A 25,613-nucleotide genomic window follows, 5' to 3' on the forward strand; every position below is an offset into this window, starting at 1 on the left:
TAAATACTAGACGGAACACTCCCTCTGGGTAGAATGATTACCTAATACTCTTGGGAATATATCCCGGTTGTATGTATATGTAGAATCGTCTAGCATTTCTGTGATCTATGGGTTCTTCAGACGATCCCTAATGGAATGATCTGTCGTATCAGATGCAACTCCCTTTTCAGCCATGGGGGATAGGTGAATGCATTTACGCACAGAATGTTGGACGCAACGGGACGTCGTCAGACTACCAACTAAACACCCCGATCGTGAAAGAGCTAGCCTGGAATCATTTGTCACATTACTTTGTGCTAGTCCTCGAACTCTTCCGCCTTGCGGAGCCTTCAAATCAAGGAATTCTTTTCACCAGCGGGAAGGGAGAGAAGGAAGGAAACTTCTAGTTCAAGAAACCGTCTGCCATCCGGTTATTCTACCGACCGAGCTCTATCTTCTTTGCAAGTAGAAGGGCCTGACCGTAATGGCCAACGCGGCTCCACTTGTCAGCACTCCTCAGCCTCTCCTCCACAATGTTGTCTGTAGATAAATCCCCTGTGTTTGAATGGAGTTGCTGATGAATCTAATCCCACTTTGCGCAAGAAAAAAATTGCCTTTCGTGCCTTTCCAATCTTGTACAAAGAAGACTGAAAACCTCCATGCCCACTTAAGAACTTGGTAAGGAAGTAATTAGTCGGACCATTCTTTCGATTCAGCCAACCACCTAAGTTGCCAATGAGCCGCGCAGTCCATCTGCCTCTAGTTTCATTTTGCCAAGAGAGTTGCCACTCGTCTAGGGATCTTTGTCATTGTTCAGGAGCAACTACCTCCCTTGGCTTTTCTCCCTTGCGCTTGTATATGGCTTAACACTCCTTAGTAAGGACGGCAACGGGGATCACTCCCGCGATCACCATCACGGCCGGTTCAGAGACAGTGCAGTACGCAAACGGCAATCGCTCCCCCTCTCTGTACTTGCGCGAGATGCTTACGATACACCTCCTTATCAAGAGCGCCAGCCCACGCATCTGCACCGTAAAGCAGGACAGACTGCGTTGAACTCATCATTGGACGTCGCCTGCTAGATATAGGACCTCTAATATTTGCCCTTAGCCTACTTAACGCCGAAACTCCCGCTGCAGCCATGTTGCTGCTGCTTTGATTTTCTCGAAAATGCTCATCTTTGAGTCAAAAGCCAGCTCGAGGTACTTTACCACTGGTTTTGACTCGATTATCGCCGAACGATATGGGACGCAAGGTCGGAATTCCCTTTGTAGTCAGAATGACTACTTCGATTTTTTTCCAGTGCAAGGTTGAAACTATTTGCCTACCCGTCGCATCAATATGCCGAGTTTGCTTTGTGCCTGTTCGACAGTACGTCCAGTAACAAGCGCCGTGACATCATCTGCATAATCGACTAACCGCAACTCATCTGGCATGTTGAATTTAATGAGACCCTCATAGGTAGCGTTCCCGAGATCCGGGCTTAGGATGGATCCCTGTGCTACCCCCGACTTGACCTCCATCCCCCTCTGACCCTCTAGCGTTTCATAGAGCAGGGAGCGGTTACTCAGATAGTCCCTCAATATCCCTAAGAGATAGTTCGGCACTTGGAAGGTGTTGTCTAGCGTGCTTAAAATGTTATTCCATCTTACGGCATTAGAGACGTTTCTGACGTCAATCGTTCGGAGGGGTACCACCCGTCGAGTTCGGCACCTATGTAGCTCGGCTCGTCGAATGGCACCCACGACTTGCATAACATCATCAACAGTGGATCTCCTTGCTCTAAAACCGAACTGCCGTGGAGATGAATCTTAGAAGGGTGCCGTTCCGAACCCAGATGGCATCGGTACCTGATATGTTAGGGTGCCATGAAGCTGCCATGAAATCAACTTTGGTCCCCGCAGCGAACTGCGCTAGCAACTCGTGAGCGGTTGTATTCCGGCCCATATTGATTTGTCGCATGCAAATCATGTTGACCGCACCCTAGCTCTTTCCAGTTCTGCTCTGAAGATTGGACACCGCCCCGAGCCAGCAGAGTGCGCAACGTTTTCATCTGACGCGCCACAGTCCCTGCATTGGACGCGGTTTTCCATTTCATTCCAGGTGTTCGCATTATGGCCAGACCGGCCGCATTTGGGGGATGTTGCCTTTCTGTCAGCTCCCTAATAGGTAGCAAACGTGTGCCTATAATCCAGACATCTATCACACTTAGTTGGGGCCGCCCAGAGGATTCGTATCCTACACACTACACAACCAACTCTAATTTTCCCGCTGTTTAAAACTTCTTCGTGTATTGCTCGGTAGCTTCCACCGCAGCGAGTTTTTGGCCTCGGGAGTTTGCAGAGGTGGTAACAATGCGGACATTGGTTACCCCCGGGCATTCGGATTTAATGGCCTCTCCTACCTTGTTCTTTTCAGTGAAGCAGTCAAGGTCTGTGATTTCCATTGAGCACGTGGGTTCCAGGCTGAAAACTAAAGCTTTCTCTCCTAGAATTCCCTTGAATGCTTGACAGAACGTAACTTTATTTGTTGTCCCCGAGCTTAACTCGACTAGGATTCCACCACCTTTTGCTTTATCAATGGAACACACTTCAGCTTCACTATTTTCGGGTTTGATCATGTAACGGATTTCACTAAGAACTTACGCAGAGGTCTTATCTCCCGTCGACTTAATGAGCAGAGCTGGCGGTCTAGTCCTGCTTTATCTCTCCACGTTTTCTTTTGGTCCAGTGTCCATCGTGTCCGCCTTTGTTTTAAGCATAGATTTTGTTGATGACGCGGCGTGGTGTTGTCTCTTGCCCTTGTTTGCCTTCTTCTTTTGAGTCCTGGAGAGTACCTGAGTAAAGTCTCCCCCAGATGCCCCTTCCTCCTTTCGGTTTTTCCCCAATGTGCTCTGTAATGAACTGTCTGCGATTCATTTGGCACTTGAAGTGGGGGGCGTGGTTGTTTCTGCTTCCCCCAGATCTCTTACTCTCCATGTCCGCCTATAATATGAAATTCTGTCCAGGTGCTCCTCCAGCTGCATCGGCCCTTTTTTTACTCCTTTGTTGACGTTTTTCTGGAGGAACGTCGCAGATCCCATGCGCTTCACAACTACGGAGCATTTCTTAATTAGCTTTCGCTAGAGTAGTTGACAGTGCTCTCATTCGGCTTATATTCGAAACCATTTGGTTAGTTTCGGCTGTTTATACTGTGCCTCTTTCAGAAACTATAGCACAGGGTGGTACTGTCTGGGTGCTCGTCTTCGTTGCAAGTGACGCGTCACTTTACGAATCTTCTACTCTATTTGTGTATCCCGATGTTTCGTGACGCATTTTCGTGCTTCCTTTAACCGCAGCCAGCTCACTCTCCATTTCCACTATCTCCTCGTTCGATTTGTTTGTTTTCGCCATTTACGTTCTTTACCAGCGTATCGTGTGCAAGGAAGCGGGCCGCAATAGTCGGAAACGGGTATACCCTCGTGGACAAAGCTCCCACCTCAGTTTATTGAGGTCTGACCTACGATTATCTGATCCCGGAAATCAAGGAGGGATCAGCGCTCGCTCGGGGCAACGCGGTCTACTAATACCGGTTCAATGTACATTACCCGGCTAGAGTCCCGAAGCGACTGGCTCCTGATACACGCCACAACTATCACCTTGGCAGGCATAGGTCCACATCACCCCATCGACATCGACAAGGAGTTGTCAGCGGCTCCGGGATTCCCAGTGTGTCCCGCCGTTTATCGGTCATTAGCAGTTCGTTCTTTGCCGAGAAACTTTCTCGAGGCTACTACCTAGGATTTGGTATTAAGCCAGCTGGGGTTCTGACTACCTTGCTGGGGCACCTCGGGGACGCCACTACCCGTATCGTAAGCGACCCGTTAAGGTCGTCCACCTCCTGAGGGACTGACAATAGCGAAGCTTTGACTTTCACTGCTGCTAATCAAATTCAACCGGATTTAGCTTTCCAGACTTTTTGGACAGAAAAGGAGAGCTATTAACAGCGCAAAAAAAGAATAGAAAATTAATTCCCCAAATAGGAAAGATGGCAATTAACATGGCAAACAGTTTCTATAGAACCAGTTCCTCCTAAAATTGTTCAAATTGTCAAGCTTCGATCAGGGGCTGACAAAAGCATTTTCGTTCCATAGACCCACCGCCTTCTCAGCATGAAAAGAGAACATTTTCGATAATAAACTTCACATTATCATAACTCGTGTCTGTCCCAAGGCTCACCTCCTCCGGATTGACCCGCTCTTTTGTCGTATCCTATGTGCCTTCAATTAATATTCATAATCTACAAATGCAACTAATTCCCTTCTTTGGTTACATCTTTTCGATGTAATACCACCAATTAAGTGTTGATTTGCTATGAAATATTCATAATCCCAGGTTTCAGTAGGAACTAGACCTCAATTGAAATCAAAAACATGCTCCCCAGAAAAGGACTATTTGCACCGTATCAAATTTTCTCCCTGGTTCAATCTGAATAGTTCTAAAAGGACCTTGAATTCTCCACGTGTTCTGATTTTCAACGACACGTTCAATCCACCCCTAACAACTAACCCCATAAACACTCCATAAAGTCCCATGTTTACGGACAAAGTCAAGGTGAGACATACCACATAATTAGGATTTAAGTAGCTGCCCTAGAGAATTAGAAGAGATGGTGAATTCAACCCTTCTGGCTTGTACCAGGACTTAACCCTCCTCGTACCATGCTAAATTTTATAATTAAGTTCAATTACAGAAACATTATAATGAAGAAATTTCCACGTTATACACTATATATTTAGCGCTCCTGGGATTTTCCGAAGGGATGGGGGGTGAACAAACAGGAAAGTTACTTTAGCGTCATCGAGCACAACAATGGTAGCTTCTCTTCTCAGACAAACTGACATCCTCTCTGAATTCAGAGTGGCAGAGTAGGAGAGTAGGTCAAGAGTTTAACTTGTGAAGGAGGCAAACATTCCGAAGAGGCGAAGCATATACTCGAGTGTTGCTTAAGGAAACGGGTACGAAGGATATTCTGCGAAAGTCACTACTCCTATAATACTTACTCACTACATATTTGCGTTTCCAGAAGTTCGAGAAAAGGCATATATAGGTGAGACAGTGGTATTTATTCAACGCGTAATTTAAAGTTGCTTCCAGTGAGGAGAGGGTACTGTTGTAATGGATTGTAATTGTTCCAAAGGAAGCTTGACTTTCGTATTTACAAGGAGTTGAAAGTATTTTACTCGTTTATGTTCCTCTTGAACGAGGCGAACATAAACACTCCACTATAGTGCATAACCATGGACCTGGAAACAGCATTATGTTCTACAATACAGACGTGTGTTATCGTCACAACTGATTAGTAGAATATTTATGTAGTCTTGAGATTGTAGAATACAAGATATTATTGAGTTTGTAGCTGGAGGGGTATACGCATTTATTCACTCAGGTGCTGAGATTAATTTCTATGGTATACTGGTGCCTTCAACGTGATGAAATTTATAGATAGGAGGACTGGAAAGGGTTAACAAATTGCACTTCTGTAAGTACTCCCTTGCTTTAGAAAGAGCGATAGAACTTCACATCAATTTAAGACCGACATTAAACGCCCAAAAATAATATAATTGCAGAGGATCCGAGCACCTTCCCAATGGTGAGGTATAGCACGTCAACCACATCTACGCGGCACCATACGGCTATTCCCACGACTTTCCGAGGTGCCTGCATTCCTTTTCTACTGTTCTGTGCCAAGTGCCTTTAGGGCGACTCACTCATCGACCATCTTGGGAGAGCCTATTCGTCAGCAAGACATCGTCAGCTAGGCAATTGTCACCAGTCCTAAATGTGTGACCTATCCACTATCATTTCCGCCTTCCGATCAGAATGCGTACGAGTACCAGGCCTGCATCGACCAAGTTCTTCATTTGTATTAATATCAGACCAATGAACTCCGATGATCGGACGCAAACAGGTGTTGACAAAAGTCTGGAGCTTTTGAGTAACAATGGGGATCACCTTCCATGTATTATTTCCATATAGCAACACAGAAAGAACACTAGCACAGAACAGTTACGACTTGATCTTGATATTGAGATAACTACATTTCCAGATTTTAGTCGGTGCTACCGCTGAAACCCTCTCTCTTGATATAAAATCCATCCGATCTCCTCTCCTGTTTGCCCTGATTGCCTGCGTTCGTACCCAACTTCTTTCACAACGAAGATCCTTAATAATATTCTCCTGAAACATGCAGTGTGGAAGAAGTTTCGGGCTTCTAAGAATGAGACTTTAAGACTATGCGCTCCACTATGAAGCCAATATTTAAAAAAAGCGCAGGTACTTACTGTGCGTCGAGGCTGCCCTTGCCCGCAGTAACTTCAAACCCTTTTGGTCCCACACTCGCAATTCTCCTAATCCCACTCAATCTCTCCCTTATTCTATCAGTTTTGTTGACTCCACTGCCAACTCCCCACAACAATCCTGAAACCTTCTCTGTACCTACCCTTTACGCCTCTTCTGACTACAGACTGCTCCGAATCTCTGGCCATTTCTCTCCTTACGCCTTGAATTCCTTATTTTTAACCTTGACCCCATGGTCCCCAAAGTCCGACATGGATCTGGTCTCGATGGGCTTAAAAACCTCTTCCTTCTTAACTCAAGAAGACACATTTCCCTCCATACGTGTATAATCTACAACAAAAGTCTACAAGAATTCTACTTTGCCTATCTCTAGAAAGAAGTCCTTATTATCCCCATCTTTAAGAGCGGAGACCCCTCTCTTGATGTCAACACTGCCCATCTCTCTTCTCTCCTTTTGCTCCAAAATTCTCGAAAGATACGTCAACGACTGGTTGACCGCGCACTTCGGTCACTTCATTACTAAAGAGCAGCAGAGTTTCGTGAAACATAGATCTACGGATCCAAACCTTGCGGTCTTTACCAATATCCCTGCTAAACGCTTTAAGTGACAACGGGGCGGGGGCCACCTTCATCGGAGCCAAGAAAGCGGGAAGCAGCGGAGATTAACCCGCATGAGGGTCTTGCTTCCAAAAAACCCATACCACAACCTAAGAAGGGAGGAAACCCGGGTAGATAAGGGATGAAAGCAGCAATCAGGAAGCCCTTCATTAGCTATGCCGGTGCGATCAATGGCATTCGACTGGTCATCTTGCCAAAAACGTTTGCCGAACAAGTACTCACTCATGATTAGCAGGAAGACCTTGTCGCCAGGTAGCTGTGCAAAGGGTAGGCTGCGAAATTTGTATTCAATGGGATACGCTTTCTACCAGGTCACACACTGGAAGGAATATTGGACATTTACCTAGAATGAGGAGGACAGAGTATACCCGCTTCTCACAACTCATTTCCAAACGCCTTCTCCTTTGGGTACTTTTAGTTCCGTTCTTCGCTCCAAGCTGCATGAAAGGTAGTCCCTCCATGTCAGGGCTCTGTTCTCTGTGAGTCCTGCTCGGGTCACCTTTTTTAAACACTCCGTCACCGTTAGCATTTAAGGTGATTTTCGGACTTTTTGCCGTTTTTGGCATTGGTAGAGATCGGAGAATTGAAGAGCTTCTCCTGAATGGGTCAATCCCTTTATTTTGGAGTATCTCTTGTGGTAGTCTTTCTTGGGCAGATGCGGCGGGTCGCGAAATCGCCATCGGGAGCCAGCGATTTTCTTTCACCCCATTATTTTCGCCTTCGTTACTGATGTTCTTGGCATGATCTTGTTTGCCGAAGGAACTCCCTTCTGTTAAGAATATTGTATCATTACTTTGCAGCACGTAGCTGGTCCTCCACTTGGCCCTAATTGGAAAGCCTTGAGCAAAATTCATCTTGAAGATAAGCTTGTCGTAACTCATCCGGAAAGCCCGAGGTACTTCGTCTGGGATGTTACTATGGCCATTGTTGTTTGCTGTCCAGCATTTGGACATACGTAGTCTAACAGGACTGAGTGCTATTGTATATATCCAAAAGGGGGAGATGCAGGCATACAGCGAAGAGATTGGCATAGCCCTAATAGCACCTGTGCACGCAGTTTTTTGAATCCTATCATGCTTGCTCCCGTTGCATTTCCTGCTCTGCGGCGGCCATCATTCAATACAACCATACATGCGGATAGGGTGAAGCACAACTATGTACATCATCCACACCGGATAACCAATTTGCTTCAAAAGCTTCCCTTGCAGATGTAGAATGGCCATCTACCTTTCTTGAGTTGTACGTTTAGTCCCTAATCCAACTTAGTATGCAGATACTTTGCAGTAGAGAACATTGTCAATCTTTTCTATAGCCATAGCCAAGCAGCGATCAAGGCACTTAGGTCCAACCAGGTGAACTCTAAACTGGTACGGGAATGCCTTGAGAGACTGAATATACTCGGCTCGTCCAACAAGGTCTGGGTACTTTGGGTTCTAGGCCATGCTGGGTGGGAAGGCAACGAGGCAGCGGACGAACTAGCCAAGAAGGGAGCAAGGCCGCCTTTATACGGGCCAGAACCCTTCTGTGGAATCGGAAACGGTTTCATGGCTATGACTCTAATAAATGAAGAGGAACGGTTGAGGGAACTGTACTGGGCGGGCCTACCAGGGATGGAGCAGTCCAGGGTGCTTATTGGGGGATGCGAAACCATGCGTACCAAGGATTGCTTAAACCTGACCAAAAAGAACCTCCAAATCATAGTGGGAATTCTCACTGGTCACTGTTGGCTAAACTATCACCTAGGGAAGCTAGGGATATCTACGGACATTGCAGGTTTTGTGCAGAGTATAATGAAACCTCTATACACGTTCTGGGACAGTGTCCAGCACTTCCGCAAAGTAGGTCGAGGTTCTGGGAGAACACTTAATACCAAATGCAAAGCTGAAAGATCTGCAAGTAGGGAACATACTAAAGTTCCTAACGGTTATAGGCCTGCTTGAGATACTATGATCAATAGGTACACTATAACCAGTAAAAGGGGCACAATTGTTCTTGAAGGACGCGGTGCGACTTTCCTATAACAGAATAATAATAATATGGCACCAACCCCACCCCGCTCCTGTGCTAGATCTGTAGAATTTCATCCACAGCTACCAACCAAGCACCGGCGGAAGGTGGGGATAAACTGGAAACCCCGGTAAGATCCACACTGAACGCACCAGACTCTTCTGTCAGCGAAAATAGACTAAGTTTATGTCGAAAAACATAAAGATTGGTCAAATCAACCTGCAGCATGCCAAAGCTCCCTCCTACCTGTTGGCAGCGAGAATGACAAAGCTGCAGGATTTCCCCTATATCTTTCTGGTGCAAGAACCGTGGGTTCGATTTAACAGAATCTGTGGTATTGGATCAGTAAAGGGAGCTAGGATCTTCTACGACGAAAGATCCATAAGACCGAGAGCTTGCGTCCTGATGTCAAGACGGTTAGAGGCAACTATGCTGAGACAATATTGTTCCCAGGACTTAGCTACGGTCATCATACAATACCAAATAAATGGCGAGAGGAAAAACACCATAGTTGCCTCCGCTTATTTACCCTATGATTCTTTGTATCCTCCACCGACGCAAGAACTTAGGGATCTGGTGGCGTATGCAGAATCAAGTAGTCTCGAACTCTTAATAGGTTGCGATGCGAATGCTCAACATATTTGTTGGGGCAGTAGCAAATGCAATCCAAGAGGAGAGAAGCTATTTGATTTCTCACTTCAGCTGGTCTTATGATTGCAAACGTAGGGTGCGCCCCTACGTTCGTGGGACCGAGAAGAAGCGAAGTAATTGGCCTAACAATCTGTACCCCAAAATTGTTAAGAGTTGATTACACACTGGCGAGTGGTAGACGAGGTCTCACTGTCAGATCACCGATACCTAGAATTCAATCTGACTATTGTGGGCGAACAGTCTGCAGTACAAAGACGGAACCCTAAGAAAACGGATTGGGCAAAGTTCAATGAACTTCTTGGCAATAAAGTACAGTTCCCTAGGCGACTAAGGACTCCTTTGGTGCTGGAAGATGAATTGAAAGCTCTGAACGGCACACTTTTAGAGTGCTATGAAGAGGCTTGTCCTATTTCCCGAGGCCAAAGCGGTAAAACGGTTCCTTGGTGGAACCGAGAACTGCAAAAACTCAGGAAATCAACCAGCCGACTTCTAAATCGTGCTTGCAAAAGTAACAAGGACGAAGACTGGTTAAATTTCAGGAACTCACAACGTGAATATAAGAGGCTCGTGAGGTGCTCGAAACGAGACTTCTTTAGAGCGTACTGTGAGGAACTGGAAGGCGAAAGGGAGACTTCAAGGCTGTGCAGAGTCCTCAAAAGGGATGAGTCGGCCAAGTTGGATTCTCTTAGAAAACCCGACGGTACTTTCACGAGCTCCAGACTGGACTCAGTACAGACCTTCCTGGAAGTACACCACCCGGGAGAACGGGTGAGAGAAGTGGTAGGGAGAGAGTTGACGGTTCTTGCAACCCTTTCAACACGCAAGCGTTGCAAGGGGAACTGGAACACTGCGAAAGCGGTTGTTACCCATGAAAAGGTGAGAGCTGCCATACTGTCCTTTGAACATTTCAAAGCACCTGGCATGGATGGCATCTATCCGGCAATGCTAAAGGAGGGTATGGAGCATTTAGAGCGACCTCTAAGAATTATTTTTCGAGGATGTCTTGCTCTGGGCTACGTGCCTTCTTCTTGGCAACAGGTTAAGGTAGTTTTCATACCGAAACCTGGGAAAGATGACTATTCTAATCCAAAGAACTTCAGACAGATCAGCTTGACTTCATTCTTGCTGAAAGGTTTGGAGAGACTGGTGGAGCGTCATATTCGTGGAAACGCACTTAGGTCACACCCACTTAGTGAAAACCAACATGCTTACCAACGTGGAAAGTCCTGTGAGTCTGCTCTTCATTCTTTGGTCACAAAGATAGAGGATGCAACTTTGAATGGTGAGTACGCGATGGGGGTGTTCGTGGACATTGAAGGGGCTTTTGACTGTGCGCCTTTTCAAAAACTTTGTGATGCCGCCAGAGCGCATGGTGTTGATGATGCTTTAATTAAGTGCATCCATACTATGCTAACGCAAAGGTTGTTGTGCGCTGAGGTAGGGGTCGATCGCTACCTGACTACAGAAGCGACGAAGGGCTGCCCCCAAGGAGGTGTGCTTTCGCCGCTTCTGTGGAGTATGCTGATCGACTCACTGCTTTGCGAACTGCAAAATTTGCCAATACACGCTCAAGCTTATGCTGATGACGTGGCTGTACTTGCTGTTGATCGGGATCTTGGAACGGTGTGTAGAAATATACAACGTGCCGTTGATTTGATAGACAGCTGGTGCCTTAGACATGGTTTGTCAGTTAATCCAAATAAAACCACAATGGTTTTATTCACACAAAGGAGAAAACTGGATGGACTTTGTCTCCCTGAGATGAGGGGTACTACCCTTCAACTCTCCGAAGAAGTGAAATATCTGGGAGTCACTCTAGATAAAAAACTTCTTTGGAACAAACATGTAGAGGTAAAGATGAAACGAGCTCTCACAGCTTATGGGCTGTGCAGACGGACCTTTGCCTCGACATGGGGACTCAGGCCTCATGTGGTAATGTGGATATACGTTGCCATCATTAGGCCGATGTTCGTATATGCATCCGTAGTGTGGTGGGTTAAGGTGAGACAAAAAGGTTTTCACCGTAAACTAGACGCACTGCAAAGAACTGTTTGTCTGGGTATCACTGGTGCCATGAGCACGACATCCGGCGCAGCTCTGAATGCATTACTCAATTTGCAGCCCCTGGATATATTTATTCAAAGCGCTGCAATGAGAGCAGCTCATAGGCTAATTCGATTAGATCTATGGGAAAACAACGGATATGGGGGGCACAGAGCATTGAAAGAGTTACTGAGAGGACTGAATCCAGTTCTTACAATGCCTTCCGATTCTCGTGTCCCCATACATCTGTTTGGTAGAAGATATGAAGTTACCCTGAAGCGTAGAGAGGACTGGGAAAACCGAGAGGAATGCGTGGCGGGATATACGGAAGTCTTCTACACCGATGGCTCAAAAACAGAAGAGGGTTCTGGAGCCGGAGTCTACCTCTCGAATAAAAACGAGAAGTGGGCTTTTCCTTTGGGACAATATGCAACGGTTTTTCAAGCCGAAGTTTATGCGATCTTAAGGGTGGCAAACTGGGTGATTGACGAGCGGTTGAAGGGCAGGCGCATCGCAATCTGCAGTGACAGTCAAGCTGCACTGAGGGCATTGAGCAGTCCTTTGATCACCTCGAAAATCGTTCAGGAATGCAGAAACCGTTTGAACTCTATGTCTAGATTCAATACGGTGGAACTACTCTGGGTACCTGGTCACTGTGGCATAGAGGGAATTGAAATCTCGGACGCTTTAGCGAAAGAGGGGTCAATCTCCCCTATGCCGGGACCGGAGCCAGCAATTGGGGTATCAGTAGCATTGGCTAAATCTGTTTTCAAAAACTGGGAACAAATTTCCCATAACGACAGGTGGCAGAGCTTAAATGCTGCTCGACACACCAAACTTTTCCTGCCAGAACCCAACACACGTACCGCAAAGTTTATCCTGTCGAAAAGCAGGAGGACTTGCAGGTGTATTGTGGGCATTCTGACAGGCCATAATTCACTAGCTGGGCATATGTTCAGAATAGGAATTACTGAAGATGATACGTGTCCCTCCTATAATGAGGAAGCGGAATCCACGGTGCATTTCCTATGTAAATTCCCCGCCTATGGACGCATCAGGCATCAGATCTTTGATGCCGATGTCCTCCAATTGCGACGGGTAGCATCACATCCACTAACGGAAATCCTGCGATACGTTAACGAATCCGGAATATTCCGTTAGACGGGGGAGGCGAGTACAATGGGCCAACGCGGCCTGAGTGCTCAGAAGCTGTAGCTTCTCCCCCACCATACACACACACACACACACAGGGTATGCATCCACTTGTTCCTCCTTGCCATGTCATCCAGGGTTAGACTCTTGACCACGACACTAAACGGGTTAACAGCGACTGCTTCGGTCGACCGTTGTTGCTTCGCTGCTTGCAAAGGTTCCTTGCGTTCAAGCCTTTGCACACTCTACGCTCCCTGTTTTTCGTACGATCTCATCGAAATCGATAGATTTCGTTTCTGGTGATCGCCCAGGCGTTTGTTGTTGTATTCTTGATGCTTCCTTATTTCGCGCAATCTCATTCAGAATATAGTTGGCCCTCTGGTACTAGCCTTTAAGTAAGCCTCCCGCGGATCTGCGCTTTTTTCGTTTCTGCATTAATGAGGGTAAATCCAGAAACGGAATGACCGTGACCTAAAGCACGACGCCACTAATTATATGAGATATGTTCATTTCCACTACCGCGAGGCAGCGTTCATTGTCTCTGGCTGGCGAGGACTCTGAAAAATAGCGCGGTATTTTCCCGGATTATTTGTATATGGGCCAATCCAGAAAGTATATTGATTTTCGAACCACTAAATTCATCACTATGCATAAATTGTATAATTTAAAATATTAGAAAAATTACTCACCATTCTCATCTTTGAAAAATTCAACAAACCATCTGGGGTGAAGTCAGGTGTTCCTTCCTCAATAAAGGATAAGTCCGTAAGATACATTCCTAGGTATGGAATACATGGAGGATCGGATCGATGGAGAGCTTCTCTCATGGATCTAAAACGTCCATCGGAGCATACGACCGCTTGTAGCTTTGTGATTGTCTGCTTAATCTGAAAACAAACCCAAAAGAGAAAAGACATTAGTACATACCGCTGCTGCCAAAAATCTTAAACATCACATTCAGGTGGAAAGGACATCAATCTGCCAACGACATCCGCGCAAAATACTCGTACCTTCCGAACAATGTTAGTGTAAACAAAAATATTTTGCTGACTCCGATAGATGCTTGGCCCCATTGTTACCTTGAGCCTAATTAATTGCCAGCTATTCCTCTCAAAAGCTGTCAGCAACATTCATAATTCCTCACTGACAGATTACCAGAAAAGCACATATTCTACGCTCAACGCTTAGCTGAAATACCAATAAATTAGGGCCGAGGCTCCTTTATCCTTTAAGTTACATCGCCAGTTCACTGCCTACGGCCATACATGTATTGATTCCATACGCACAGTAATGGAAGTGAGTGGGGAACTCGATGGGGTGGGGGGAGTCAAAGGAGCCTGGAGAGGAGACATGTCAAGTCACTTCCCTTTTTGTTCGCATCTAAGCCAAAAGCGAGTTATGCAATAAATTAATCAGTAAGTTGAGTACCGAAATGTCCTGCCGGCTACATGCGTATCCCACAACTGGATACCCATGTCCGGATCCTATTAGTTCACATACGATTGATTTATTGTATACCGTTTTGGACAGTGACTAGAATCCTAGCGAATTCCAGGCGTTCGGATATATGGCGGATGTTGGCTTCAGAGAATGGGCTATAGTTGTAATAGTGAAATGATTTGGGAATTAAGCGGCTTTAGCGGATATGATATCTTTGAAAGAGGTTAATTCCGAGTTATGTAGGTTTATTCGGGTTGCTCAGCAATAGTGATTTTGAGTGGGTTTGTCGAAACATATCTAAATTTCAAGGAGAGAATATTGCTTTTCATATCCCAAGAGAATTTTTCCTTTTATGCAAGGTGCGCCTTTTTTCTTGACTTCACTAGACCGTATTTCTCACATTCTGATGAAACATAGATTGGTCACTCGAGCCTTCGGCGATTCCTTTCCTACCTTAGTTTCTATCAAGCACTCTCGTTTTTCCTCAACGACTTATTTCCCCCAAAGTTGATGCGAATTATGTGCCACCGTCAACCGCTCAACCATCTAAGGGCTCATGTGCCCTTAGATTGCCTCCAGTCCAGGGGAATAGCCTTTTGGGCATTTTTGGTAACCCTAAGGAATCAGGGTAATGCAAGACGCCTAAGTACTTACAGTAGAAACTTCCACTATTGGCGCAGCATTCTGGCCATATGCTCTCAACACAGTGGCAACGAGGGCAACTCACACTTGACAAAATCGTTTTACGGAGCAGTACGCGATGGTTCCAGCACATGAAGGACGATATCCACAACTAGCTGGCCAAATATCCATCCAAATCAACGCGCGATGGCAGTGCCGATTTCTCTTTGACATCAGGGCTATGCTCAGAAAACAGGGAGCCAACAAAAGCCAATTGAGTCGAGCTCCTCCAAGTCCCCAGGCTCATCAACAGCAACTACCTGTAATAGCAGCAGTTCCGCGACCTCTTCACTGAGTTGGTTGTCAGGTGACGTCATTTGATAATCTCCTACACCAATTATACTAATGCTTGGACAATAGTCAAGGAGCCTTACAACAATTTGAGGACTCCAGACCACCACCTGCATCAACAGGCTACTATCCCAAGCTTCTATTGCAGCCGAGAATGCGGCAGCTATCAAGAAGTTCTACGACATCAGACAAAAGTATCTTCCCAGCTTACAAATCCTAGATGTAGACTGCTACCTGGGCCTCACTAGTGCTCCATATCCTGCTCAAAAAAGTTAATAGGAACAAATGCACGTTTTACGAGAGATCAGAAATCTTCCAACCACTCAGCCAATTTTTGACCTTTTTGAGGACACGCTGCCAAGCTCTGGAAGCATTAGGCCAAGTCATTCACCCCTCGAATCATCAATCCGTTGAGGTGTAGTTTCTCTGCGGATTAATAATTCGAGTTGTCAATGATGTGACTGAAAGTTCGAAAAGGTATTAATGTAGAGCCATCTCGGAGTGGAGTGGATGGCAACGAAACTTCATCGCAAGCAGCCTTGTTAAGCATTAGGGCTTGATGGACATGCAGAATACATTTCCATTGAAGGCATGGACGAAGGCAGACAGGTGAATGTACTATTAAGGTCTCGAATCATTAGCTGAACAACACACCTCGAGGCTCATGTGTTTCAGCACATAATTTCGCCTCAACCCACACAGCACATTCAAAAAGAATCCTGGCCAATGCTAGAGAACTTCGCCCTTACCGATCAAAGCTTCAATAAGCCAAGAAAAATAGATTTACTCATCAGGGCAGAGTTACATAAGAAATACACCAAACCTTTCATATCTTGGTTCTTTTGAGAATAGGATAGCAGAATGCGTTTAGGTACAGAGTGTTGTACCCCCGCAACAGTATCCTGGAACCGTTTGACACATTACTTCCGGCTTTGGGAGCCTTCAAATCAGGCAAACCCTTTCACGAACGGAAGGAGAAGGGTGGAAGGGAATTCCTTCACCGGTCGAGTTTCCTCTGGACATTCACGCGTTATCACCTCCTGCGTTTCGACCTTTTCTTTGAGGCAGTCAAGATCTCGGACTTCTAGAGGGCACATGGGCTCTAGGCTAGAAACAAGAGCCTTCTCCCCTAATAGCACCTTGGCCGCTTCGCAGAACGTACTTTTGCTAGTCGTCCTCGGGCCTAGTTTGACGAGGACTCCGCCACTCCTCGTTTTCCGTAAGGTCTGCCGCAAATGTCTTGCCTTCCGTCGGCTTAATGAACAGTGCCGACAGTCTAGTCCTTCGTTTCCTCGTCTTTTCTGCTACTGAATTTTGGTTTACAGCATCCTTATCTTTGGGCAGATGGATCTCTGGCGGCGTAGTCAGTTGTTTCCGTTTATCCTTCCCTTAATCGCCTGCTTTTTTTGGGCCCTCTAAACTACTTTGCTAAAGTCTCCTTCAGGCACGTCGTCCCCTTACCGCTTTATCCACAGTTCGCTTTACAGTGGGCTTTCTGCGGTCTGGTTGGGGCTTGCACCGGTTTCAGCTGAGGGTGCGTCTGTCTCTGCTTTCTTATCGTATTCCATGTTCGCCTGTAGAAAGAGATGCGTTTCAATAATTCCTCCAGTTCTATCAGTCGTTTTTGACGCCGTTGCTGACGTTCTTCTGGGGGAGCGTTGCCAACCGCATAGGCTTCACCACTGCTGTGCATTTCCTAATGAGGTTTTCCTCTTCGGCTGTAGCTAGGCTGGTCGACTACACTTGCAATCGGGCCTTGTGCGAATCCATCTGCTCAGGACCAGCGGTTCTATCGGAGTTTTTGTTCGGTACAGTTTTTTTCGGAATAGAACACCCTCTTTATCGGGTCACGAATACCTTAGGTGTAACGTGCCACTCTGTCCCCCGTGCCGCCGCTCTGCAGTATGGCCAGAATTATGGTGTATGGAGACACTTGACACCTTCCATCGGAAGGTGATGGCGATGGTACTTGCACCTTCAGCAGAACGAAAAGGTCTGGCAGGCATCATCCACCACATTCTTGTAATAAATGCGGTCGGTTGACCTTGATTTCCCTATTGTGTACAGGTAAGACAGAAAATGCACATGTTCTTTACGGTGCTTAATTAGGTAATAGTCGATTGAATCACGACCGTACGTCTTTGATGATATGTACGGTCCTTCTACCCCTCGATTCTCTGTCTCAAGGTTTGCTGCCATACTCAGAGTGTGGGATCTCGCTTCGAAAGCGAGCACTTCCTTATTTTCTTCAGCTCTTCTGAGTTATCTAAACTTCCGCACATCAACATGGGGAGCGATCGGAATAATATTAGTGCTGACTCCAAGACGTTACGGTAGGTGGAAACAACTCGTAGGCTACACGCTTGCGATACATTTCCTAACCGAGCGGGTCAGCCCATACCTCGGGATCGTAAAGAAGGACGAACTGATGAACGGATGAGGGACCTCCCACATTGGACATCAGCCAGCTAATCGTAATCTACTCAAAGAAGCTCATTGTTGTGTCTATTATGATGCCAAATTGTCTCACCGCCGGCTTCAACGAGACTATGGTTTCACCAACCAGAATAGGAAGGACTGTGTGAATCTTCTCCATGGTCAGGATAAAGATTTCGATCTTATCTAAAGCAAGGGAGAATTCAAGTGCAGCCATCCGTCTGCTAACTCGGTTCATGATCATTAAGCAGTCTGTGCTGCGTTTGTTCAACCTTGTGTGCGGTAAACAGTGTTACAAAATCTTCCGTGTATTCGGCCAGATGCGATTTATCAGGGTTTTCGAGTGGTAGAAGAGTATCGTATAAAGTATTTCAAAAGTCCAGGCCAAGGATATGTCACTGAACTCCTGCTGTTTTAAATAGTCCTTTAATATTCACAAAAGGCAGCCTGGAAACTGTATGGAAACGATTCTCTAGCGCCTCAAGTATGTGGCACCATCGCGAGATGAAGGCGAATTGTAGGCGTTTCTTGCGTCTAGGGTCACAAGGAGCACTATTCGTTGACAGTTGTCACTACGTACCTCAGCCAGTTTCACCGCTTAGACCACTTCCTCAACCGCATCAATTGTGGATCGCCTGACTCTAAACCCATATTGTTTTGGCGAGTAGTGAGTAGATGAGCTTCTCAAACAGCTTCCCCGCTGTGTCCAACTACCAAGGGGATAGTACGCCGATGGCACCTTTTCGCAAGAACTCTTAGTTATCAGCACAAGCCTGGCAACCTTCCAGTGGGATGGAAAACACCAGCTGTCAAACGTGCGTTGAATAAGCTGAATAGCCTGTCCAGCTTACACTTGCATAGAAATTTCAACACTTTGCTGGGAATACCGTCCAGTCCTGCTGCTTTTTTGTCCTTCATGGATAGGACCGCTTCCTCTAATTTCTTTATAGTGAGCAGTATGCATTTCGAAGTTCTCAGTTTTTCGTCGACAACGTCAACTAGGATAGGTTTCCTCCACCTTCACCGTTTCCATTGGACAGGATGATCGATGGGCACCGAGTTTTTGGTAACCGGCAACCTGAAAACGTCCCTGATTAACTCTTGCCAGTGGCACGCATTTCGCCTGTCGATTTCGTGGCGCAGTTTCTTTTCATTCTCTTGTATTCTGAAGATCTAAGGGTTTGTTGGTTTCTTGCACGCTGAACAATCCACCGAAGTTTGAGGCAGTTCCTTGGTAGCCTTTTTGCATTTTCAGCCATCCGTTCATCAGTACATAGGTAGCTCCCGTGCCGAAGTTTCCTTTTGGGAGTCGACGAATTTCAAGCTCCAGTGATAAAGCTCGTTGTTGAGTTTACTAGCGATTCAGTCGCAGTTTTTCTTTCCACGACTAGGTGTAGTCGCTCATTGGCCGCCCTTGGGAGAAGTTCCACAAATTTTCCAAAATATATTTTCCCGATGTTCAGCTGGGCAAGTGTTTACCGGACGCCAGAATATTGGAAGGAGCTGTTTGTCATTTCAAAGGAAAAGAACTAATGATCACTAACCGTATAATCTGCCAGTAACTTCCATCGATGCAACGTTAACACTAAGGAGTCCATAGCAATGGTTATGTCAAGGGTAATGCCCTCGTAAGCAGGGCTTCGAAATATCGGAGCTGTACCAATATTTAGGACAACAAATCCTGCCTTGGCGACCATCTCCAAAATTTGTTTACTTCGAAAATCTGGATGAGGCATGCCCCTCCTCCACTTACCGAGGGCTCTCTTTCGACTCTTCCTTCCGAGTTTTTAAGTTCGTTCTTCAAGGCGGCTAGCCTATTGCTAAAAGTAGACATAGATTCGTTCGGTGTACGGTAAACACTTAAAAAGTTACTTCCGGTCAACGAACCCCCTCTCCTTGACTATGGGCCCGCACTTGCAAGTTAACCATATCTCTTATCTAAATGGCAGCAATGGCATATCACGATAGTGACCTCCGTGTTCCTTGCAAAGATATAACAATTTAGCTCTTCTTTCTTGCACCATTTGCTCCATCAGGTCCTCAGCAGTTGCACTCGCATCCAGGATATGGGTCAAAGGGCATGTAGGATATGGGTGAAGCTACTTAGCATTTCACTTTCTTTCACTGGAGAACTGATCACTTAATGCGTATAGATGAGGATGATCCAGACCGGAAAGTCTATAAGGGCAATATCAAATGAAGCGATGGTGTAGGCCAGGATGCCAGGCAACTTTTAGGAACATCGAATTGGTGTTCCTCAGCGCAAAACCGGGATGTCCTTATAAAGGCAGGCCTAGGCCGGATACCGGTTGTTGCGCCGTTGATGATGATGAAAAGCCTGATGGAGTCGCGAGACTCTGGTCGTTTCCCACCGACTTCGATGTTCATACCAATGTTGGCAAATGAGTTCGCGGTATTCTGGACATTCATGTCCACTTTAAAACGCTAAGTGGATTAAAAATTCATTAACATATTATTTCGGAGTAGAAGGACTAAGGCCTGCATCCAGGCGTTCTCAGAAGTCCCGTCACCGTGAATATAATTTTAGCTGATCCTCGCATGTTTCTCGAAAACAATTTTTTCTGAAGGCAAACAACGGAATTATTTTCATCAGCTAAATGGGAGTCAAATAAGAGAGCAAGGACCTGAAATGTCCACAACCAAGTCCTGCTTTCAAATGTCCAAAGTAAAGTTAGTTCTTCAAAATTGTCATTCACTTCGTATAAAATTTACAAATTCTCTCGCAGAACTCTTAAATGCCAAGGGCTGCTCATTCAGTCCAGCCTCACTCTGGTCTACCCTTATTCCTCCCCAGGTTACATAGACTAGTTTATATAGTTTATTCGTCCTTATATGTAGAAGCAATGAATTTTCTGATGTAATGACTTCAATGGAAAGATAAACCAAAAAGGATATGCAGTGAACGGGGAGACAGCTGCGTATATCTCTCATGACAGCATGCATTATTCTCAAGTTTATCTTAGAAATTTCCAGTTATGCTTCAATTCAAACTTTTGTCCTTTTAGTGAAATTCCTGTGGCAGTAGAACGAAAAGTACAAACAACAAACTGAGCTAACTTTGTGGATGCCATCATTGTGTGCATCGATATCCTTTGAAAAGTTCCCGGACTGCAGATGACAAGTTAGTTTCACTGTAATGGGGGAATTACACGTATTCGTCTTGGGTTGAATCCAACTTTCATCATCAAGATAAATCTTAAATCTTGTCAGCGCAAATTGGTGTGATTTGTACAATTGGAATACGAACATAACTGCTGGAGTCCTTCAGATGATCCACTCTGGAGTGTTACTGATTTCCTGCTTACACAAGGAGTGGAATAATGTAATTAATTGCAAGAGCAAATGGTTTGTATTTACACGAAGGACATTGAAAGGTTCAAGTTCAAGATAGGTATTGTTTTCTGGTGTATTCCAGACCCTGATTGTCTAATAATGAGTCCCAAATGGGTAGACATCAGGACGAAAAGTATTTTGTGGCCTAGATAGTATCTTATACCTATGCAAACAACAGCATGAGTTCATGGTTATTTCTGAAAATGAATCCTAGAAATGAGTGGCTTCCCTTTAGCCTCTTTAGGTAGGTGGATGCTAGTGGCCGCTCCTGGGAGCCCAATTAGCGCTGGGGCGGGCCGTTTTGATGCCCCAAACTCCTAACATCCTGGCTGTTGTTATGAGAGCAAGGAGGCAGAGTCTAGCCCGTAGCATTCACGAAGGAGGTTTCCCACCCTGCATCCAGAGATCTCTCTGACGCCCTCAAAGACTGGTTTACCTAGTGTTCGTAGCCGAACTCTTACTAGAGCTGAGCAATACAAGGGAAGTGCCTGAGCGTTTCCCCCTCTTCTCTGCAGCTTTGGGAATGTGAATTATATGGTATACCGGATCTGGTGGCATGGTTCCCTGTAGACCAGTGCCCCGTGTAGATCGTCATAATCTTTTATGCATTTGCGCGCGACAACAGCTCTCGTGAATTAGCACAAGTGGTGAGCCTTCGCCATCCGAAGTCCGCCGTTGGTGAGTAGTGCGAGTAGATTTCACCTATGACGGTCGCTGGCGGGACACAGACTGTACCCACCGAAGGAATACCAAGAGCAGATCCCTGCTTGGCCAATCCGTCAGCCTGCTCATTCCCATCTTTAACCGGGAATCCAGAGGAGGATAACCTTGAGCGTGCTGTCCAGACTGTTCAGCACATTTCTACTCTGTCCTACCAGCCTGGAAGATGTCGCCGCTAAGTACAAGGCCTTAATGGCTTGGCTGTCAGTCAGAATGTCTATCTTACGCGTGAGCCTCGAATCACTTAGAAACACTAGCGAAACCTGGATGACAGTACGTCTCAGATATACTGTGTGTATTCGAGAAAACTCCCGCATCGACTCCAGAGACCATCTTTAATCTGTTGGTGAAGAATATTGTGTCGTAGGTTTTTAACATGCTGCCGGTCTTCTACCTCGGCACTTCCCCTTGACGCAAGTGATATCAAATTATAGTACATCTTCCTTTAGCATACATGGGAGAGAACCCTTAAAATCAAATTTAAATTGTATTACTCATCGCATGCGGTGGTTTGACAGTTCTAACCTTCCTGAGATAGACTGACAGTGAACAGAATAATGTTGAGCTGGGCAACAAATAAATTCATTTTGATTACAAAATTCCAACTTTTTGGTTGAATTCCCCGGAGTCAGAAGGCTGCATTGAGATAAAGTCGGAAGAGGAACATAGGATAAAACCAGACATTTTGGAAACTCTATTGATTGACGCTCCATAAGTACCTTTTACGCGCCTTTGTGACCATTGACTTGACAGTAGAGACTTCTTCCGCAGTGTATGTTTTTAGTTTTTGGTGGTATTGAAATTCAGGGCAAAGCAAGTGTTCATAAAGGAGGAAAGTGGAAAGGAAGAAGGAGAGAGGTTGTTGGAAGGAATTGGAAGGCTAGGATGATTAGGCCAGTGGAGCATGGGGTTTTTAAAATCTCCGCAAAGGAAGAACGGGAGGGAAGGGAATCTGACAGAAGGAGTTCAGATAAACTGTCAAACAATTCTTCATACAGGTGAGAAGGGCAAGCACAGGGGACGTAGATATATACTAGATACAATGAACGGAACGAAGTTGGGCGGGGAGACACGAAGAGTAACACAATCAAAAGGAAAACCAGAGGAGGAGAAGATGAGTTCGGCGGTGAGTGTATTTTTTATTGCAATTGGGACCCTACCACCGATGCATCCCGGTCCCTGTCACAGCGGAAAGTGTGCCCTTCGGGGAGCTCGGAGATTAATATGGCATCGTCCAGCCAGGTTTCGGAGATACAGATGGCATGGTGTTGCTGAGCCAGCGCGGATAAATTGAAGACCTCCAGCTTGGTTCTTAAACACCTAACGTTCTGATAAAACAGACGGACATTAAACATGGATTCAGTTATATAGCTCGGCGAGGCAGGCGGGTTGCCCTGAAATTTACCCGCGAATTGGGGCACTTGTATGGATTGAGCCCTGTCTGGAAATAAGGAGCTGTTTAGGTGGGGACGCCACCTTTAGCTTGGGGCCACTGGCACCGGATCCATGGCAGCGGCGGGAAGTGGAGCTTCATTGGCGACAGGAACGATGTCAAAAGTGGGACGGCTGTGTTCCGATTCGTTAGTTGCTGAGGAGGCTGCGGATATTGTCCGGTTGTAGGCGCAATAGAACGAGACAGGATCGCAGGCTCGTTGGACCGTAACTCGTCGCATAGGGGCCGCCGGATCAGGGGTGTAGAGTCAGTGGAAGCAACCCTGATGTAGGAAGGTAGTGGTTGATGCTGAAGATGGGTCTCCCTCAAATATAGTCTGTACAAGTGATGCAGAGATTTCAATTGAGTAAATTCAAACTATGAACCGTACAACTGCTTTCGGGAATAGAGTGGGTATAGCAAGGAGAAGGACAATTACCGAATTAGTCAGGTTCAGCGATGTATCCGGGGAAGGGTATGCTGCGGTGGTTTATAGTCGTATAAAATCATGCAACGGCTATATCGTGCAGTTAATCGCGACTAAGGGTCGTGTAACTCCATTGAAAACCAGAAAGAACCAAGATTCCCTGACCTGTACCATACCCAAGGTAGAGTTGGTGAGTATCCTCCTGTTTATAGGATTATATGAGGACGTAAAAAGAAGCGTGGGGGATATTCCACTCAGGTTTACAGCCTACACTGATTCGGAAGTAGCTTTCGCTTGGCTTCGTAACAGGAAAGAGGTTGAAGATAAATTCGTAAGGGGCAAAACCAGGGCTATTCTTAAAGGCATCTCTCCGCCTGAAGTCATATTCCCGATTGCGGCGGTTACTGCGGGAAATCTTACCACATTGAATGCTTAGGTATTCCTGCAGTATTTTTAGAGATTCGTGCAAAGCTCGCCAAAAACATATCTTATCGCTGCAACACTTGCCATGGCTCCACGCTGTCCGATGCAATACAGCTGCTTAATAAACAGTCCTCGTCCTGAAAGTAGTAGTCGCGCCAACAACTGGTATATTTGCCCAAGCTTTTACGGAGTGCCTTCAAGTAAAAGCTAGTCCTCATTCCAAACTCCCTTCCTCATACAGGCTTATATGTCTGGTTAATGTCAATGAAAAACTGTTTCAACAAGTGGTATAAAGTAACCGCATCCGTATCGTTGAAAAGGAAGGAGGTGTTTCTAACAGACAATTCAGGTTTCGTTACACGGGATCAACTGTCGATCCAATCAACATTGTGGCTAGCCTCAGGCTGCAATAGAAGAGGATAAATGCTTGGTGGTGGTAACCTTCCGTGTGAAAAATGCGTTTGACAAAGTTAAACGGAAGAAAGTCATCGTTATGTCACAAGGTTCTATATTAAGTCCCTTACTGTGGTTAATAATGTACGATTGAGTGTTGACTCTACACCTCCCAAACAACGCCCACGAAACCAACAATCCTTCACGAATGATGTTGGTGTACACGTTATATGACAGACCAATTCATGGTTGAAAATTTTTGGTCTATCACTTGCTGACCAGCCTTAAAGGCAGCTGGCCACTGGAGCTATTTCAAGCAAGTCTCCCATTCCGATTCATTCTTGCGCACGTTCAACGTAAAAATATGCGCAGCCTAACTGCAAAACCGTCTGACATCGTTCCCGTCGCAGACTGAGCTGAACCCACGTATTTCTTCACTCCTGTCACCGGCTCCAGGTGAAAAGTGACCTCCCCATCAAAAGTGTTTTTTTTTACTCCAGACTAGCGTTCGCTACTTCTACAGACTAGGTACTGGCGTACATTAAGAGCAAAGTTGGCTCATTTTCACCATTGCGAGCTGACTATTTTAAAGTGTCAGTCTTCCCTGCTTATCGTAAGACACGACTAAAAGGGATAGAAATTTGTGGACCAGCAACCTGCAAATTTTGAAATGTTCTTGCTACCGAAACGTCAACAACGCCTCAAGTAGGGACTGATCTCACGGCCTAGACCTTTAGCTATTGCAAGCAGACATTGACTGGTTTCTGAAATGTACGTACGTTCTTGAAAACAGTAAGGACGACCTTCAGAACGGCCGCTTTCTCTAACTCGAGCAGGGATTCGAACGATATATGCAGGACATTCTGGGACATTCTGGAGAGTACTCCACTCCCTCTTGTCACACTAATGGCAATGTGCTTTTTTACTCTGCAAGGTCGAATGCTAGCAGACACGCATCCAATGACGGATTGTTTCAGACAGGTTCCTCGCTGTAAGACTCCGGTCCAGCACAGTGTTATGCACTAACAAAGACGCTTTCTATGAACAACTACGCGCTGTTTAGGGGAGGCTCCTAAAAGTGACATTGTGATAGTATTGGGTGATTTGAATGTCAAGGTGGGCTCTGCAAAACTCTGCTAGCTTGGGCGACCGTAAGTATAATGTTGGGAGGTTTGCGGATTTCTGTAGCTCCTGCCGAGTCATCGTTGGTGGCACATTGTTCGAGTGC

General features: G+C 45.8%; 1 protein-coding gene across 1 annotated transcript in view; it reads right to left on the bottom strand.

Annotated features, from left to right (window-relative positions):
* LOC119660384 (ras-specific guanine nucleotide-releasing factor 2-like) overlaps nt 1–25,613 on the bottom strand; it is a 323,473-nt gene that overhangs the window by 12,719 nt on the left and 285,141 nt on the right. Inside the window, exon 28 of the mRNA XM_038068909.1 lies at nt 13,478–13,675. Within this exon, the coding sequence (XP_037924837.1) occupies nt 13,478–13,675 (198 nt within the window). The remainder of the gene's footprint in view (nt 1–13,477; nt 13,676–25,613) is intronic.

Source organism: Hermetia illucens, chromosome 6 (genome assembly GCF_905115235.1).
Source record: "Hermetia illucens chromosome 6, iHerIll2.2.curated.20191125, whole genome shotgun sequence".
Classification (NCBI taxonomy): domain Eukaryota; kingdom Metazoa; phylum Arthropoda; class Insecta; order Diptera; family Stratiomyidae; genus Hermetia; species Hermetia illucens.